This window comes from Heterodontus francisci, chromosome 1, assembly GCF_036365525.1.
Source record: "Heterodontus francisci isolate sHetFra1 chromosome 1, sHetFra1.hap1, whole genome shotgun sequence".
Taxonomy (NCBI): Eukaryota; Metazoa; Chordata; class Chondrichthyes; order Heterodontiformes; family Heterodontidae; genus Heterodontus; species Heterodontus francisci.
The window spans coordinates 138,266,433-138,286,599 of record NC_090371.1 but is presented as its reverse complement, the minus strand read 5'-3'; the positions used below and the strand labels follow the sequence as shown (position 1 = coordinate 138,286,599).

Sequence of the window (20,167 nt, the reverse complement as noted above, 5' to 3'; positions counted from 1 at the left end):
TCATGGAACTGGAATGACGTATAGGCCAGGTAGGGACCGTTAGTAAACTAGTTGGGATTTTTTGACAATCCATTAACTTCTATTATTCTTATTCACGAGTTAAAGTTTACAATTTTTGGGCGCACGCCTCAGAGTACTTACCAACCTCACTGAAAACACTGGCATATTGACAAGGTAAGCAACGTTAGATATTGAAAAGCATTTACCAAGTAAACTGAAAACAAAAATACATAGAAATGCTCCTGAACAGGTCTAAAGTCAGCACACCCCATTGCACAACTGAATATTTTTAGAATGACTGCAACACACACTTTTACAAGCTGAACATACCAAATGAGCAATAAAAACAGAAAAAAATGGAACTGCTCAGAAGGTCTGGCAGCATTTGTGGAGACAGTGGTAACGTTTCAGGTCATTGGCCTTTTGTCAGAATTAATGAAAGATTATTGACCCTGAAACATCAACTCTGTTTCTCCCTCTACAGATGCTGCCAGACCTGTTAAGCACTTCCAGTTTTTATTTCAGATTTCCAGCATCTGCAGTTTGTACACCAAGTAGCTTAAAAAAAAACTAGAATATTCTATTTATATCAATTACTTGTAATTTAAGTAGTGTTGCAAGGAGATGAAAGGTTTTCCTTTTCTCCTCCCCACTACACAGTGCACATAAGCAACTTATTCTGTATCTGCCATTATCAAACTGCAAGTCGGAACATGTACATAAGAAACCTGAAACATTCCTGTGCTGAGCTTTTCTAGTTATTCTTTCACGAGATCCGGACATCGCTGGCAAGACCAACATTTGTTGCCCATCCCTAGTTTCCTTGGACAACTAAGTGGCTTGCTAGGCCATTTCAGAGGACAGTTAAGAGTCAACCATATTGCTGTGGGTCTGGAGTCACATGTAGGCCAGACCAGGTAAGGACAGCAGATTTCCTTCCGTAAAGGACATTCGTGAACCAGATAGGTTTTTACGACAATCGATGATAGTAATGGAGCCATGAAACTGAGACTAGCTTTCAATTTTAAATTTATCAAATGATAATTTGATATCGAATTCAATTTTTAAAAATTAATTGAATTTAAATTCCACCAGCTGCCATGGTGGGATTTGAACCCATATCCCCAGATCATTAGCCTGAGCCTCTGAATTACCAGTTTAGTGACATTATCACGACGCTACCATCTCCCCTAAGCTTTACTTATTCTGAAAAGTTGCCATCCCTCAGTTTAGCCTTTTGATAGCAAGGAACTCACTATGGCAGGATTCATGGCTGTGACCCCATATGTTTCCACTTAGGATATGAATATAGCTGTAGCAAGAACTGAAACACAAGGGTGCTTTAATACACCTCAGGGGGTCACATGAAGCACTGCTGCCCCCATAGAACCAAGAGGCTGTCAATTACCCTCAGGATCAAGTGATTCACAGAGGGAATCACAACGCAGTGTTCATGTTTGATGACTGTTGTAGTGCCAAATGAGAGCTGGAGAAACTATGTAACCTTTTTGCCTCCACTTCAGTGTTAACTTGGACACTATGAGAGTAGCGAACATTGCCAATGCTAAACCTCTTCAGAAGGACAACATTCATGTATTCAATTTTTGAGTGATAGTCTCATTAATTATGTACAGAATTATATCTTCATACATTATAACTGCACCTCAAAAGGAATTAACCACAAAACGTTTTGAGATGTTTGAAAGGTGTAATACAAATGCAAAATTGTTACATTGCAATCACCCGTGAATTTTCAGCATTTTTTATTATTTCAGATCTGTTTTAACAACTAGTCATGGATCCAGCTTAAATTTCCAATTCAACTTCTTCCACATTCAACATTCACTCTTGTAATTTATACATTTAACCAGCGCTGATAAATAAATATAACACAAGCAGGGGCACAGATCCAAGTACAGTGCCCTCTCAATTAACACTTTCAATTTACATTTACATTCCAGTGACAGTCATGCAGATAGAAATAGAGACAAGTAACAAATGACAAAAGAACAGTATCTTCTGAGTCCTCCCTGGGGGCATCACTACCAATTCCAAATCTAAAATTATTCCTCAGTATTACTCTCACAGCAGAAGTATACTGAGTGATCTTGACCCCCAACAGGAGCAATATAATGATTTCCCCCTCTGACAACAACCAACTATATCTGGGGCACAGGAACTGCTGGACGAAAAAGGACCAAAGTCCACTTAGTTTGCCTTCTATCATCAATGCAGGGGAGGGAGGCCAGGGCCCTCAAACTAGCACCAAGCCTTCAGTGTCAGTTATTTATCGTTGTTGTAAATTTATTCTGCTTAAATTAAAATTGAGCAGATTATTTTTGAATATATTTTTTAAACAATTCCTGCATCATAAACAATTTTGTTCCATTTGTGGTGAACCTGGAAGTTGTACTGTGTTTAATTGTTTTTGGCTCATTTATTCCAGTTAGTTTTCTTCAACAATGAGCCTGATCCATACAAATTCACCTCACCAGCACCTTCTCAAGGACAATTAATTCTGGCTGAGCCAGCAAAGCCCACATCCCATGAGCCAATAAAAACAAAAACAAAATCCATGAATATTAAAGAAAGCTGCTTTCCAATTGGTTGTTTCTGCAGAAGGAAACCAGTCAAGAAAAACTCTCTCAATGTGCTGACTCTCCAACAAGGTTTTGCAAAAAAAAAAAAGACATCAAGACAGGCCCCTATTTAATTCTCAGCTGCAGCTTCACACTCAAAAATTATACAGTCCATATGACAGCCACCAATCTGACCAAACAGCATTCCCAATGACACATTACTATAAAAGGAGGAAGAGCTGCCATCACACCATCTCAGCCCCAACATTAAAATCCAGCACAAGGCCGAGTACCTACTAGAATCAGTGGGCAGAGGCAAGAGTCCAGGTCATAAAAATCCATGTGTCATCATCATTAAAGCTAGCTAACTAAGAGAGCACTCAAACTGCAACTATAAGGCAAAAAAGCCATGAGAAATGAGCTTCAGCAATTGACATCATGTGACTAGTTCATTCCTCCCAACAAACTAATAGCCCTTTAGTAAACCACTCAAAAAGGTGTGGGAATGGGACTAGGTGAGTCGCTGTTGCAGAGAGCACGGCACAGGCACGGTGGGCCGAATGGCCTCTTCTGTGCTGTAACCATTCTATGATTAGCAAAATCCAAGATCCAATGCCTCACCTGTGAGGGGCCGGGGAGAATTGCAGCCCTCAGACACAGAAATGGTACAGACACAATAGGTCTCAACACCCCTAGACTGGAGGGAGTAAATTCAGTCAGCGCCCCTATTTGCGATTCCTAGCCAATAACGTCTGCCAAATGTTAAGGCATCTGGATGGCTGCTGAAAAGAGGACCAGTCTCAGCTGTGATACACCCTCCTCACCCATGCCCATACTTATCGTGAAGACTCACATGAATAATGGGCAGATAGACAAGACATCAGAGCATCCAGCGCCAGCGAAACCACACTCTAACAATGAGTCGATAACTTTATGGGAGGATGAAAAATTGGGGAAACCAGCACTCTTCCAGATATCTCATTCTACATAGATTATATTTAACAGAGAAGACAATTTCCACAAAACTTTACCTGAATCATAAATAATGTGCTTTTTCCTGTGTATTGGCTTTTGTTTCCCTGAGGTCGAATTGGGTGAACCCTTTCCCTGAAAACACAAAACAGATAAAGTGTGCACCATTAGATCATGTTTAACTGTCCTGTCTATGCTGTCCATTGCACTGGATGCAAGCTGGCAGTCTTATTTCATTGAAGCATTAGTGATAGCGAAATATTCAGAACCTCATAAAATGGGCATAAAGTAACGGACCTCGACATCAGTTTTCTTCTTCACGTCAGAAGTTCCCTTGCCAACATTTTTAGTTCTGTTCTTTTCCAAAGTTTCGCTACCAGGTTTTTTCCCAGTAGAAAGCCCACCAAAGAATCTTCTGATGTCCTATGAATATAAAATGGTAAAATTCTCACTTTAAAAAAATTCACCAGTTGTTTGAGATAACTCATACTTCCATAATAGAAAAAAGTTTAAGTTGTTGCCTCAAAGTTCAGAATGGGCAAATAACACATGCACACTAAATGGCCTATCACTGGCAATTCAGAGACAGTGCTAGAGATTGGAGTTACAAGGGAATCCTGAAAATACTTAAGACATTTCAGCCCCGACAGTAAACAGTATGGAAAGGTAAATCTGGAATATTATTTCCAACTCGATTACAAAGATTAGGACATGGGGACTTGACTTCAAAACTAGTGCAAAGCAAATGTAGAAGTGATTGATCACAAAGCGCTCCATGCAAGGACTGATTGGTACATCAAATGGACCCCCAGGTAGACCAGTAAAGAGAACATCTGTGGAACCATTTTAGAAAGAAATTCGACATTGCAATTGTATAGGGCCTTTAGTTTAGTCACAAAATTGGCCCAACAGCTAGTATGTTTCATATAAATAATAAATCCTAAAATTTAAATGATTCTTTTTTTTGTCAATTATCTCTGCCCCCTCCTGAAAGCTTTAACTCCTCACTGAGGTGGTTTCACAGGTGCATGTTAGTCCCTCACAGAAGTGGGCAATTTTCATGCAGTGTCAGCAAGTTCTCCGACCATGGGGGTCTCAGCCAAGCCCAGCCCTGGTGTCAACAAACAGTACACTCAATTCCGACAGGAACAGATCCCCAGCAATACTCCTCTCTCCAAATTAGGGCAGAGGCCAACTGTAATGCTGCTAAGAGCATCGCAGCCAAGATAAGCTAACTCACCGCCAATCAATCGAATGCTATAGCAAAGGAGGCCATTCAGCCCATTGTGCCTGTATCAACTCTTTGACAAAGCTATCTCATTAATCTCACTCCCCTGCCCCTTCCCCATAGCCCTGTAGAGTCTCTTCGCCCCTTCAAGTATCTCTCCAATTCCCTTTTAAATATTATGGAACCTGCTTCCACCACCCTTTCAGGTCGTGCATTCCAGGTCACAACTCGCCATGTAAAGAAACATTTCCTCAAGTCACCTCTGATTCTTTTGTCAATCACCTGAAACTGGTGACCTCTGGTTACTGACCCTTCTGTCACTGAAAACAGTTTCTCCTTATTTACTCATATCAAGGCCATTCATGATTTTGAACATGTCTATCAAATTGCCTTTTAGCCTGCTCTGTTCTAAGGAAAACAACCCCAATCTCTCCACATAACTGAAGTCCCTCATCCCTGATGCCATTCTCGTAAATCTCTACCGCATCCTTTGAAAGCCTTCCTAAAGTCAGATGCCCCGTTGAAGCCTGGCCAGTGTTTTATAAATGATCAAACCTGGAACCTTTTCAATCTGCATTTAGCTTTCCATTGTCTTAAGCAGTTCAGCCATCAAGGAGGAGCAATTAATCTACTCTTGAAAAAAAAACATACATATGCACAATTCCAATATTATCCTCTCTCAAAAAGAAAATTATTAAGTTGCACAAATTGGGCACACTTTCTTGGTTGTGATATAATAGAATACATGGAAGGTCTTGTACAGTCCGGCACATTGGATGGTATTGCTCAATGACAACACAAACTTGATTTGTTCAGCAAGATTTCAAAGCTTTCTGAATGACATCTCTACAACAGCCTACAGTTGAGTAGGCAAGATTCCAGTTAAATGGCCCTTTTCAGTTAATCTTGCTTTTGACACCAGACTGGATTTTAGCAGCAGCGCTGTAATGAATGAAATGGTGCTGCCGCCTCTAGAGGTCCTGAGATGCGTCTCAGGACATTGTTTTCTCTGGAGGCAGTAGGTCCACCAGAATTGAGGCTTCATTCCATTGGGAATGACAGATGGTAAAACGGCATTCAGCAATATGTGGGGAATGGGGAAGAAAACAGGAACAGCCTCTCTCACTGGACCATAATAAAAATAACTACATGAACAAGCTGCTTTTCTCACCACTGTACTATACGCTGTATGTTCCCACAATGTGCGTCTTACTGTGGTTAGTAGCAAGAGTCCAAAGATTAAGGTAAAACACAGGATATACTAAATCTGTATAACCAACTGGAATCCCAAAACATTGGAAAAATGCTGAAGAGGATGTGGAGAAAGCACAATGCCACGCGTCTTCTGAATGCTGGCATGTTTATAATTTTTGGCACAATCAAAAAGATAACCTGTCATCCCCTTGAGCTCAATGAAACACATTGCCCCCTGGGACTTCTCTTCAGAGCAATTTCCTTAAGGGCAACAGTGGGATAATTTCTAGGACCCCACTGCTTGCAAGTTCATCATGGTATATCCTACTAAAAAGACCAAACACACGCTGCTCAACTCAATGAGAGTACAAATGCAGCAGATGGCCAGATCTGAAGAAACGGTTTACTGCCTGAATAGATGGGACATGAGAAAACCTGGTCCTCATTCTTGGAGTATTTCTGACAGAAAGCAATGAAGCTAACAATCATAATGCTGAACCAGTCATTGCACATGTATGGGTAAAGTCAATAGTCACAACAAATTGCATTTACGTAGCACCTTAAAAGTAGTAAAGTGTTCAAAGCACTTCAAAGGAGTGCTACTGAACAAAATTTGACATTTGGTATTAGGACAGGTTACCAAAAGTTTGGTCAAAGAGACAGGATTGAAGGAATGTCTTACAGGAGGAAAAAAAAGGTAAAGGCGTGGAAATTCCAGAGCTTGGACATCAGAAAGCATAGCCACCAATGGTGGAGCAAAAGAAAGAGGATGCACAAGAGGCCAGAATTAGAAAAATGTAGTGATTTCAAAGTTATACCTGGAGGAAGTTGCACAGATAGGAATGGGCAAGGCCATGGAGGGATTTGTACACAAGGATAAGAATTTTAAATGAGGTGTTGCTGAACAAGGAGCCGAAGAAGATCAGCAAGCATAGAGGTGATGGGTGAACGGGACTTGGTGAGAATTAGAATATAGGCGGCAGAGATTTGAATGAGCTCAAGCTTAAAGAGGGTGGAAGATGGGAAGCAGGCCAGGAGAGAACTGGAGTAGTCAGACAGGAAGACATAATCTGCCTCTTCCTCCCTTTGCAGGAAAACCAATACCAGCAGCAGCTGCCAGGGTCACAGTAACATTTGTGTGACTGATCATGGTCTGTTATGAATATCAGGTAAATAATGCTGTGCAACAAAATACTGACAGTGCAATAAATATTTTTAGTTTTGCTCTGAAGTTAAGAATACTGACAAATACACAGCGCATCTATTCACCAGTTGCACACGGTTAAAGGTTAAGAGTTTAAAAATGATTGAACTCTATGGAAGTAGCACCAAACTAAAACTGATTCTATTGCCCCAGATTCTAGCAAACAGAAGCCCTAGCTTTAATTTAAAGTTTATCCATAACATATCTAAGATTATTTCAATAAAAATATTCAAGCCTAAAATGAAATTCCCACTTTCTCCTCCAGCAGTAACTTTTGATATAAGTTGCCCTCTTATGCCACACGTTCGTCAATAACACACGAGACAGGTAAATGACCAGTTTCCATCAAAAGCTGAAATGATGCTGCAGTGGTGTGCAACACACATCGCCAGACAGCCTGGTTGAGACTAGGAACTCGCCATATAGGCGAGGAGGAAGAACCCATAGCCCACAACTCCACTCAGGAAAAAAAACCTTAAAGCTCAAAGCATACATAAACCTATTATTGCATTACGATTCACAGATTCTAACTCCCAACTTCAAAGGTGAATCAAAGGCAACAATTTTTTTATATAAACTTATTCCAGCAACATGTTGATGGAGTACAGTAGTATTCCAGTGCAGTGGGCAAGAACAGATGGAAGTTCAGTCAAATTGTCTGGTGAACGTTATCAATTTCGTAGAAAAAAAAATGTGACAAATCTGACAGGCAGATGAGCAGTAAACTGAACCCAGCCATGTCTCCAAACAGCTATTTCAAAACAACATGGAAGGCAGGAAGAAGGTTCAATAGCACTAGCCTAGCAACAGTTGATTGGATTAATTGTGATACAAAGTCAGGAAGTGGCTCATGATAAAAGGCAAGTCCAGGCATGAAAGAAAATGAATGAAGGGGAAGCAGCATATGGCAAAAGGCAGCCAACAGGGAAGTACAAGGAACTTGAGCAGAACTGATGAACATGTAAACAGACTGCGGTGTTTAGTTTTAGTACTACTAGAAGAGGTGCCTGGTGGAGTACCTGAAGGGTATCAGACTCTGAAGAACAAGCGACTACACTTGATCGTAGTCTGCTTGTGTAATTTCTCTTCACACTGACCTTAAAAGGTGAAACAAGACAACTCTGGCATGAGACTCACACCTAATTCAACAAAGCCGACTACTTAGTGCAAAAAAAAAAGTCAGCAACAAGTGGTTTGATGGCCCAGCTAACCGACCCAGTAAGTCATAGAGCCATACAGACAAAAAATCCAAGGTTCAATTCCCAGTCTTTGCTGATTCAGCCTCAACTTAGATCTTCTCTTGATTGCTGTCCTGTAACTCCTGCTGAAACTTAATGCGTAGACATCAGATGAATACAGACTCAACTGTGATGCCCACCCTCATAGATGAGCAGCCTGCTGGTGATCATCTCCAAAGCTCACAAATGAATAAAAGGCAAAGGTGAGGTATAGGAGAGTGACCAGTGCCCATATAGGCATAACCCAGCAAGGTGGCAACAACTTTAAGAGCAGGAGGGAAGAAGCGAGCTCAGTTCCTCTTTCACACCACCCCACCTGCTCCTCGGCCCTCACTGCTGCCCAACTGTTAACTTTATTGATGCATGTTCAATGAAAGCTTCTGACTGGAAGAGAGAATCTGGTCATCTCTTATCCCTGTACAATCAGGTTCCAGGCTTGCACAGCCATCAACTCCATAGTTCTGATGCCAAAAATGAAAATTCAAAATTCAGGAGTTTTTCTAAATAAAGTGTTTATTTTATATGCAAGTACAAGAACAGCAAAATGTGTTACAGGTCAGTGCAATGTGTGAATATGATGCATTAAAATAAACCCTCAAATTGTAATTATGCATAACATATAACAGGTCCTTAAATCAGGAGAAAGCCCACAGTTCACAAACAGGTCAATCTTCCCTCTGCTCTTTATTTTGCATGAGTGCAGTTCCCACCAATCCAGCTGCAGACAAATTCCTCTTATACTTTTGTGGGGTCCATTCCCAGTTCCAACTTCATTCACAATGGGGCAGTCACCTCCATTCACTTTCCAGACAAGAAACATGTCACACTAGAAAAACCAGCATGACTTCTGCATGATCCATGGTCCTAAAATGTAAAATTTTACAAAATTAATCCAATTTCATAAAAGTTACAGATGTTATCACAAAATGGCATTCAACATCCATTGGATATTTATGTAAACTCTGATGTAGGGGAGGTCCTATGCGAAAATTTGACAAGTAATTTCCTTTTTTTATGCCCATCAACGAAATCTTATACTGATCTTGGAAAATGAAAGATAAAACTTAGGCCAACTGAAGTAACATTACAAGCACACAGGCTGTCTGCCCTTTTAGTCTTTTTTAGAAAAGGGAGAAAAGGAAATAAAGTTGATGGAATTATGAAGCAAAATCATTCTTGCAAAAATTAGACATTTTGAAATACATTTTAAAAAATTTACTCAGGTGAAACTCCTGATTACAAAACCTCCAGTTTCTTCCACCTCCCAATTCAAATTAGTATTAATATCCTAACAGCAGTTTTTGAAATTATACCATTTACAGTCCTACCTCAACACGTGAATTTCACACCACTTGCTGTGAAGATCCAATTCAGCATTGCCGTAAAGTTAAAATAAGTTCTTTTCTCTTCAGAGTGCTTGGTGTCCAGTTTAGAATGTCTGCAGTAATGCCACTGCAGAATAAAGTTGGAATAGAAAGCATCCTGTCACAGTTCTTTGAAGTCATGGTATTCCTCCCCAACACAACACCTGTACAGTCGAAGGTCCCTGCTCATTACATCTGTGCAGACAGAAAAGGTGTTTGGCAGATATAAACACTATAACACACCTTTTTTGTCAGTTTGTAGTTCAGTAACAAAGAAATAGGAGCAAGAGTAGGCCATAAGGCCCCTCGAGTGGAAGCAAGAGCCAGTAGAAAACTAGCAGAAAAATTGCAAGGACAATCTTATCTTCAACATGCAGTTCTGCCCTAATCATATTCTATGCAAACATGACCAAGATACATCCTCCCAGCGACAACTGATGTGGTGGACCACACCACCTTCCTTCACAGTCTGTGGCACTGGTCTCACATTCCATTCATATCCATACCATCACAACAAGCACATCTCCTGTGATACATTCACCTCCAAATCAACCCAAAGATCCACCCCTTCCCTTGTCCCATTCATCAGCCACATGTTGCATCTTCCCATCATCTGCAAGTCTGGTTTTCACATGTATGCTGATTATACCCAGAATACTCTCCACTGGCAGCATTCAATTTACCCATCACAAAGTTGAAAACTGCTCCAAAATACAGAGCTTCAAACCCAACACCCCATCTATCACCAAGATCACCCATTTCACTTTCAACATCTTTGCACAACATATACATAAATATACTATTTACAGACAAGCCAGAGATGTCCCTCAGGAATCCAAAGGAACAGAAAGGAATTCTTACAAACAAGCCCTTGTCCAACTCCTCAGCCCTAGGTAATAAAGAATGTAAATGTTTCAGCACTTGGTATTTCTGCTCCAGATCATCACCCATAACTTTTCATGGAATTTACTTCCCTTCTTCACCCACCCTCTGGGGCTGTAACAGGGGAATTTAGCAGGTGTGGATCCACAGACCCCATTCACTAAATCACCTTTACTAGATCAACTGTATATTTTTAGGGTTTCCATGTATGACTCTACTGACCAATACAACTTCTGGTCACAGGAAAGCATCCCTCAATAAGTCATGATTTTCATCCAGATTCCCAATCACTGGACTCACAAGACAGGCAAACATTTCCACTGGAAGCTTTTCATCTGAAGGTTCGATGCAATCTCAACCCAACGCACAGGCAGAGCAGTCACAGAAATGGGCCTAAGCGAGATTCCTTCTGTGATTACCCCACACAGACAAGTGAGAGAACCAGCAGAAGCAGTGTGGCAGCCCGACCCCGACCCACCAGAGACACTGAACCAACATCGGTTCTTCAAACAGGGTAAATGTTACAATATAAAAAGAAACGTCATAGAAGCGACGGAACCCGAAGGAGAAGTGCGGAGTGTCGGAAAATCTAGAGGCAGGAACAGGGCGAAGAAGCGGCCGCCACTGCGGACACATCACCCCCACAATCCGGCCACCGACTGGGCCCGCTTCCCTTCTCCACCCCCCCGAAATTGACAACCGACCCCCTCGCCCGGCCCAAGCTACAGCCACAAGTGATGCAGCAGTGGCCGGTAGCCAGTCCCAAGGCCCTCAGGAGGCTACCCCCAATCCCCCCCCGCTCACCATGTCACCGTCCCTTCCGCCACTACATTTGGCGCCAACAATTTCAACGCGCAGGCGTGCGGCGCACGGGGATGACGTCATGCACCTCCGGCGGCTGGGCCCGGATCAGGAGAGGTTTGATTGACAGGTGCAGAGACGGGAAGAAACTGGGTCATTGCACTGGGCTGCTGTACAGCGTCAGAATGCACAATGTTGTAAAGGCACTGACTGTCCTAGAAATGTCACAGCGAGATTTAGATGCATCACAAGAAAGAAACAAAGCAGTTGCAATTAAAACTCCATTTTAGCTCAGCATGTGCCTATTTGGACTATTTCCCCACAGATAGTATCTCACCAGTAGCATACAAGGGGCAGGCCAAGTTAAAACAGCTCCATTTTAGCGGCTGAACATTACAGCCTCCAGATTCAGATTACTCTTGCTAATCATGGGAACAGGAATAGGACATTTAGCCCCTCGAGGCTTTTGTGTCATTGAATGAGATCATTGCTGATGTGTGACCGAACTCCATATCCCTTAATATCTTTGGATAACAAGACTCTATCAACTCAGTTTTAAAATTTAGTTGATCTAGTATCAATTGCCTGATTGCAGTCCTGAGAAGTTTGGCTGTAATCTTTAGACTATGTCCTCCTAGTCCTAGACTCTGCAGAACTAGTTTCTCTCAATCTACTTTATCTATTCCCCTTAACATTTGAAAACTTCAATCAAATCACCACTAAAGCACTTAAATTCCAGGGTATACAACCCTAGTTTGTGTAATCTGTCTTCATAATTTAACCCTTGCAGTCTAGGTATCATTCTGGTAAATTTACACAGCATTCCCTCCAAGGTCAATGTATCCTTCCTAAGGTGTGGTGCCCAGAACTGCTCGCAGTACTCCATGTTGTGTGTTGTTGTTGTATTTGTAGCATTGCTAGGGCATTCTGGATAAAGTCAAATAACAACTCTTTGTTATTTACATTTACTATCTGCAAGCATCCTCTAGGCTGCTACCTCTTCTCCTCAAGCCCATACCATGTGACTGTTACATCATCACTCTTACAGTGGGAAGGGATTCTCTCGCTATCTTCAGTATTAATCCTTTACCTCCTTATGCTACATCTCCCCCAAGTCTTTCTCCAACATTTTCTCAAACATACATACATTCATGACTTATCTACTACCCTCTCTCCCCCCAAGTCTCTGACTTCACAAATTTAGTCTGACAGGAGGTTTGACAATTCTCCCTGATCTGGTTGTAGTCTGCCTGGGATGATTAGTAGTCTTTGTAAATCTGGATTGTTGACTTGGTTGAACTTTACTACAGAGTACAGCATTCTGTTCGGTTTGGGTTTGTTCATCTTCCTCTGGGTCTTCCAAATGAATTAATGGCTGTTGCTTTTGGAGAATAGGAATGATATGCCTCCAATTTCTTCTTATGTTCCCTTCAGTCGTGTCAGAGGTGTTTTTTGTGTCTCTTGAAAAACTGGCAATGCAGTTAAAGTGGCCAGCTGAGGTCTGGACTCTATTGATATAAAGCAAGTTAACTGGCAAAGCCCATGAGGTTTATTCCATGTTGCCAGATGAGAATTCATCAGATTATGAACTGATAAAAAATGCTATCCTGGGGCATATGAGTTAGTACCGGAAGCCTATCACCAAATGTTTAGAACCCTCAAGATGCAAGCTAATCAAACTTAACTGGAGTTTGAGAGAAATAAGCAGTTGGCTTTTGACCAGTGGCTGAGGGCTCTTAAAGTGCAGCTCAGCTATGAAAATCTCAAAGAAGTAATTTTGCTCGAGGAATTTAAAAACTCTCTCCCACTCTCCATAAAGACACATGTAGAGGAACAGAAAGTTCATGGAGCCCGGCAGGCAGCACTTCTCACCGATGAGTTTGCCCTCATTTATAAGTCGGTTTCCCAGGGGAAAACCTTTCCTAATCACCTCCACAAATCTGAAAAGGACAAAGGCTGGGAAGGTGATAGAAGCCCAAGTAGTCCTGGGAGGGAAAGAGAAGCAGGAGACACAGGGGGCCCTCCTCCAGCCAAAAAGGAAGGTGCTGTATGTAAGAGTGAGACACGGTGATCTGTGTGCTTCCATTGTAATAAAGCAGGGCATTTACGAGCTGACTGCTCGAAACTAAAGGGTTAATCAGGGCACACCTGCTCAGTGACAGAAAGGACCCTGATGGAAAGTACAGCAGAACAAGCTGTGGCTTTAACCGCAGTAAGAATGAGAACCAGGAAGCTTACGGCTGCAAGTGCAGGAAAATTTAATAGGATTCCTGAAGGTTATCAGGATTTTGTGCCTGAAGGGAGAGTAACCCCTTGGGTGGGGCAAGCAAGCCCATAGTAATCCTCAGGGACACAGGGGCCACTAGATCCCTTTTACTGGGAAAAGGCCTGACCTATCCCCCAGAGAGTGCAGTGAACACCAGAATGGTGGTGAATGGTATTGGGGGTCAGTGTATGCCTGTACCTTTACACCGGGTGCACTTGGAGTGCAACCTAGTTTCAGGACCGGTGACTGTAGGGATGGTCCCTAGTTTACCTGTGGACGAGGTTGTCCTGCTCCGAGGTAATGACCTGGCGGGGACGAAGGTGGTAGCTTCCCCAGTAGTGAAAGAAAGACCGCAGGAGGTCAGAGAGACAGGGCAGTGGCAGGAGACGGTCCCCTGCAGTTTCCCTGAATGTGTAATAAATCAGACTATGATCAAACCAGTTCCCCCAGAGGAGATTAAATTGGCAATGTAGGCAGATGACTATGAGGTCTATCTGTCTGAGACTTTCTTTGGAAAGTTAGAAGACCCAGGGAATGAGTTAAATGGATATTGCCTGGCTGAGGATCAGTGAGCTGACCCAGTACTGAGAGAGCTAGCACAAGCTGCCCAGTTTGAAATTGAAGCAGAGGGAGTCCCTGACTGCTACTATCTAAAGAATGAGGGACTGATGAGGAAAATGGAGTTCTCCTTACAGACCTGACAGCAAGGAGTGGACAGTGGTTCACCAGTTAGTGGTGCCGCAGAGGTACCGGAGAGAAATATCAAGAGTGGCCCTGAGATTACTATGGCTGTACATGTCGGTATACGAAAAACCAAAGCCCGCATAAGACAGCTGTTTGACTGGCCAAAGCTCCACAAAGATGTGGTGGAGTACTGTAGGAGTTGCCACATGTGCCAGGTTGAGGGGAAACCCCAACCGACAGTGAAACCTGCAACCTGAAGTCCTGTACCAGTGTTTAGAGGACCCTCCAGCAGAGGGCTGGTGAACGGTAAGGGACCCCTGCCGAGAGCAAAAGGGGACAGGCAGCACAAGGCTGGCAAATGGTTAAAAAGGAAAGGGGAGAAAGGGACCAAGAGGGCAGGTTAAAGGAAGTCCGGGAGGAATCTTGGATGAAAACTCCAACTTGTCTGGTCAGCCAACCCCGAAATACTTGAAAAGCTAGACCCCACATATAAATGCAGACTCTAGAAGAACCCCACCAGAGTTGCTAACAGCATTTACAAGAACCTGCAGAGACAAAGAAAGTCCTCAAGAGGGCAGAGAAACTGTGAGGGTGATGCCTCACCTATTTGAAGTGCTGCAAGGGAATGCAGCAGAATCTGGGCAAATATCTGCAAGCAGAAGTGTCCCAGAGGACAAAGGAGAGATTAGCAAGGAATCCTCCCCCCACAGTTAGGAGAAAAAGGAACCAACCATCCCCTAAGGTGAAAATCACACAATGGCAAACTAAACACATGGCACAATGCGCAGAGGGTAGGAACCAATCTGTGCGCAGATTGGCGCAGTCGGATGACCTATGCTGCCGGCTGCGTTGTCAGTAATCACTTTGTTCTAAAAAATTAAACCCTGTTACGGATAAACCAGGCAAAGGCTGAGAGGGAACCCCTATACCCTTTTCACACCTTCGTAACAACATATATGAAAATGACTTCACAACAACATCGGCAGACAAACACACACATGGCTCCAGACCAGAACAGAAATTCCAACTCAGCCATTATGAGGCGAAAACCTGACAGAAATGGACTCCCCCCCCCCCCAAAGTATACTTAATAAATGATATCAATACATATTGAGGAGACGTAGCCTCTTCTAGCAAGTGATCAAGTAATAGTGGTACAATATGTAATATTCATGATTCAGTGATCATAAACTGCATTACTTATGTCCTACTAATCATAAACATTGAATACCATGGCTATATTGAAACAGTAATACCATAAAATGGCTAAGACATTATTCACGTAAGACACAATTTTGCATTTGGGCCATAGTGGCACCATGCTCAAAAGTGTGTGAATACAGCCAAAGCTGAATTCTCACTTTGGGTGCGGGATGCTAGTCCTGAAACTCTCACCAGGAATGGAGTTAGATTAGATTAGATTAGAGATACAGCACTGAAACAGGCCCTTCGGCCCACCGAGTCTGTGCCGAACATCAACCACCCATTTATACTAATCCTACACTAATCCCATATTCCTACCAAACATCCCCACCTGTCCCTATATTTCCCTACCACCTACCTATACTAGTGACAATTTATAATGGCCAATTTACCTATCAACCTGGGAAACCAGCACATGGCCAGCAACAGTCTTTTTGGGCTCTGTCTGCCTCCGTTCGCAACCTCGACAGAGCCCAAAACTTCAGCCCCTTGCATTTGGTGTGCATGGAGTTGGCCTGGCGAGAAATTGTACATTCTGCTCCTTTGAATAATTACTCAGCACTCCCATTGGACTCTGTACTGGGAACGTGTAGGCTTCAGTGGCACAATTTCCAGCTCAGCAAAGATTTAAAAAGCTTAAAGGTGAAGTGCTGATTCCCTAACTGCAACTAAATTTAGAATTGACTAATGGCTGGTCATCCAAAACTCGTTTGTCCATATCCTAACTCGCACCAAGTCCAGTTCACCCATCACCCTTATGCTACATTGGCAGCTGGTCTGGCAACACCTCACTTTTCAAATCCTTCCATCGCCTCACCGTCCCCCCATCCCCCTCCCTATCTCTGTAATCTCCTCCAGCCTTTCAACCCTCCAATTCTGACCTCTTGCACATCCCCAATTTTCATCGCTCCACCACTGGTGGTTGTTTCTTCAGCTGCCTGGGCCCTAAGTTCTGAAATTGTCTCCCTCAACCTCTCTGCTTCTCTACTTACCCTTCCTCATTTAAAATTGTGCTGAAAACCTGTCTTTTGACCAAGCTATAGATAGATAGGTTAAGTGAGTGGGCAAAGATCTGGCAGATGGAGTATAATGTGGGAAAGTGTGAACTTGTCCACTTTGACCAGAAAAATACAAAAGCAACATATATTTAAATGGAGAGAAATTGCAGAACTCTGAGATGCAGAGGTATCTGGGTGCCCTGGTACACGAAACACAAAAAGTTAGTACGCAGGAACAGCAAGTGATTAAGAAGGCAAATGCAATGTTGTCATTTATTGCAAGGGGAATGGAATATAAAAGTAGAGATGTTTTGCTACAGTTGTACAAGTCATTGGTGAGACCACATCTAGATTATTGTGTACAGTTTTGGTCTCCTTACTTAAGTAAGGATATAATTGCAAAGGAAGCAGTTCAGAGAAGGTTCACTCAACTGATTCCTGGGATGAGAGGGTTATCTTATGAGGAAAGGTTGGACAGGTTGGGTCTGTATTCATTGGAGTTTAGAAGGATGAGAGGTGATCTTACTGAAACATATAAGATCCTGAGGGGTCTTGACAGGGTGGATGTTGAAAGGATGTTTCCCCTTGTGGGAGAGACTAAAACTAGGGGGCACAGTTTAAAAATAAGGGGTCTCCCATTTAAGACAGAGATGAGAAGAAATATTTTCTCTCAGAGGGTCGTGAGTCTGTGGATCTCGAGTCCCCAGAGAGCAGTGGAGGCAGGGTCATTGAATGTTTTTAAGGCAGAGGTAGACAGATTCCTGACAAACAAAGGAGTCAAAGGGTATTGGGGGTAAACAGGAAAGTGGAGTTGTGTCCACAAACAAATCAGCCATGATCTTATAGAATGGCGGAGCAGGCTCGAGGGGCAGAATAACCAACTCCTGCATCCAGTTTGAATGTTCGTATGTATGTATGTTCATATTTTATTTTTATTTTATTTTATTTAGAGATACGGCACTGAAACAGGCCCTTCGGCCCACCGAGTCTGTGCCGACCAACAGCCACCCATTTATACTAATCCTACACTAATCCCATATTCCTACCACATCCCCGATATTCTCCTACCACCTACCTGTACTAGGGGCAATTTATAATGGCCAATTTACCTATCAACCTGCAAGTCTTTTGGTGGTAGGAGGAAACCGGAGCATCCGGCGAAAACCCACGCAGACACAGGGAGAACTCGCAAACTCCGCACAGGCAGTACCCAGAATTGAACCTGGGTCCCTGGAGCTGTGAGGCTGCGGTGCTAACCACTGCGCCGCCCAAAATGTTTCCACTGTGGCAGTGCTTACCCATACTGGACAGAGTGTCTTTATTTTTTAAATAGAGATACAGCACTGAAACAGGCCCTTCGGCCCACTGAGTCTGTGCTGACCAAGAACCACCCATTTATACTAATCCTACAGTAATCCCATATTCCCTACCACCTACCTACACTAGGGGTAATTTACAATGGCCAATTTACCTATCACCTGCAAGTCTTCGGCAGTGGGAGGAAACCGGAGCACCCGGCAAAAACCCCACACGGTCACAGGGAGAACTTGCAAACTCCACACAGGCAGTACCCAGAATTGAACCAGGGTCCCTGGAGCTGTGAGGCTGCGGTGCTAACCACTGCGCCACTATGTACTTGTCTCAGTGTTGAGTTTTTGTCTGATTACACTCCTGTAAAGCATCTTGGAATGTTTTACTACATTTAAGGAGCTATATGAATGCAAGTTGTTGTTTTATAGAGAGAACTTGGAATTGATGCTGACGGGAAGCTGAACAAAAATGAATTGTCACAATTGGCTCAGAATGGAAGCCCCACTCGGCAGTTGCCTCGGCTGTCTGGGAACAGGTGACAGAGGTGAGTATCATCCACATGTGACAAGGTCATTAACACCGGTGAGTTTACCAGGTTGAAAAAGTTGGCCAAGTTAAATGTACCCTGAATGTAGTACCTTCAAAGCGTGCTTTCAACCAGCTGAGATTGGGCACATGGCAAGAATTTGGTTTCTCTGAACATTCACTGACACACATCACAAAGCAGCCCATATTTGTCCATGAAGTGCCTCTCACCTTCAGAGGAAATCTTCCAATGATATACGTCAGCCATCAGAAAAGGTTAGACTGACAATGTTTCCACTTTCCTGCTGTATACTCATTGATTCATACTATTGGAGGCATGGCAACCATTTCCAGAGCAATGGTCTCTTTGAACTGGCAGCACCTCATTAATCTATTAATACTTTCAAAATAAATAAGTCCATGGAGAAGGGAGAATTAGTAACCAACAGGAACTGCACCCCCACCCCTCTCTGCCAATCTGAAGCCTTTAATGCAGTTTGAGGAAATGATCCTGCAAGCAACCAGCCTGGAATCAATAAATCCATCAGAGAGGATCATGCAAGACAGTCATTCCACATCTGCAGTCTAGCATCCATCATTGCTGTGTTTCCCCCTCACTCACTCCTTCCAAATCTCAGATAAATCCTAAACTCACCATGTCCTGCAGCACCGTAACACAGCATTAGAATTAGTAAGTCATATTTCTTACAGGGAGTGTGTTGCTGACATTTTTGTCATGATAGATCTTCTTGTGTTTCTGTAGCTGTGTTCCGATGAGACTACAGCTACAGGCATTGTGATTGCCGAAACTAACATTTCACAACACATATTGCCATCAGTCTGTTTGCTGCAAACTCCACCACAGAAATATCGAATTGAGGCTTCTTTGACTTAGCCTGGATCATTTACTGAACTTTTCTTCGGCTCCCTCGAGTGGCCTGGTGGGTTGCAGCAACACTTAGTATAGTTTAGTTTAGTTTAGAGACACAGCACTGAAACAGGCCCTTCGGCCCATCGAGTCTGTGCCGACCATCAACCACCCATTTATACTAATCCTACACTAATCCCATATTCCTACCACATCCCCACCTGTCCCTATATTTCCCTACCACCTACCTATACTAGGGGCAATTTATAATGGCCCAATTTACCTACCAACCTGCAAGTCTTTTAGCTGTGGGAGGAAACCGGAGCACCCGGAGAAAACCCACGCAGACATAGGGAGAACTTGCAAACTCCACACAGGCAGTACCCAGAATTGAACCAGGGTCGCTGGAGCTGTGAGGCTGCGGTGCTAACCACTGCGCCACTGTGTCACTAAAACTGTATAGAAGGTCCTAGGTTGAACTTATGTTGAATTTGCTAATCTCAGCCAGGGAATAGAGTCATATACAGCACAGAAGGAGGCCATTCAGCCCATCCAGTCCATGCCAGCTCTCCCTGGAGCAATTCAGTCAGTCCCACTCCCCCACTCGATTCCTGTAGCTCTGTAAGTTTATTTCCTTCAAATACCCATCCAATTTCCTTTTGAAATCATTGATTGTCTCCTGGACAGTGAGTTCCAGGCCATTACCACCTGCTGCATAAAAAACTTCTTTCTTACATTGCCCCTGCATCTCTTGCCCAAAACCTTCAATCTGTGTCCCCTTGTCCTTGTACCATCAGTTCATGGGAACAGGTTTTCCCTGTCTAACTTGTCTAGGCCTATCATAATCTAG

At 43.1% G+C, this 20,167-nt stretch overlaps 1 protein-coding gene and 1 long non-coding RNA gene across 2 annotated transcripts in view; both read right to left on the bottom strand.

The window, feature by feature from the left end:
• rfc1 (replication factor C (activator 1) 1) overlaps window positions 1–11,565 on the bottom strand; it is a 92,113-nt gene extending 80,548 nt beyond the window's left edge. Inside the window, exons 1-3 of the mRNA XM_068036681.1 lie at window positions 11,466–11,565; window positions 3,849–3,974; window positions 3,611–3,686 (exon numbers count right to left, since the gene is read on the bottom strand). Coding sequence (XP_067892782.1) covers window positions 3,611–3,686; window positions 3,849–3,974; window positions 11,466–11,546 — 283 coding nt within the window. The 5' untranslated portion in view covers window positions 11,547–11,565. The remainder of the gene's footprint in view (window positions 1–3,610; window positions 3,687–3,848; window positions 3,975–11,465) is intronic.
• Window positions 8,917–11,251, bottom strand: LOC137372671 (uncharacterized). The gene is made up of 3 exons (XR_010975471.1): window positions 10,884–11,251; window positions 9,744–9,974; window positions 8,917–9,279 (listed from the first exon to the last, which is right to left on the bottom strand). It is a non-coding gene; the product is annotated as an uncharacterized lncRNA (long non-coding RNA).
• Window positions 11,566–20,167: the final 8,602 nt, after the last annotated feature.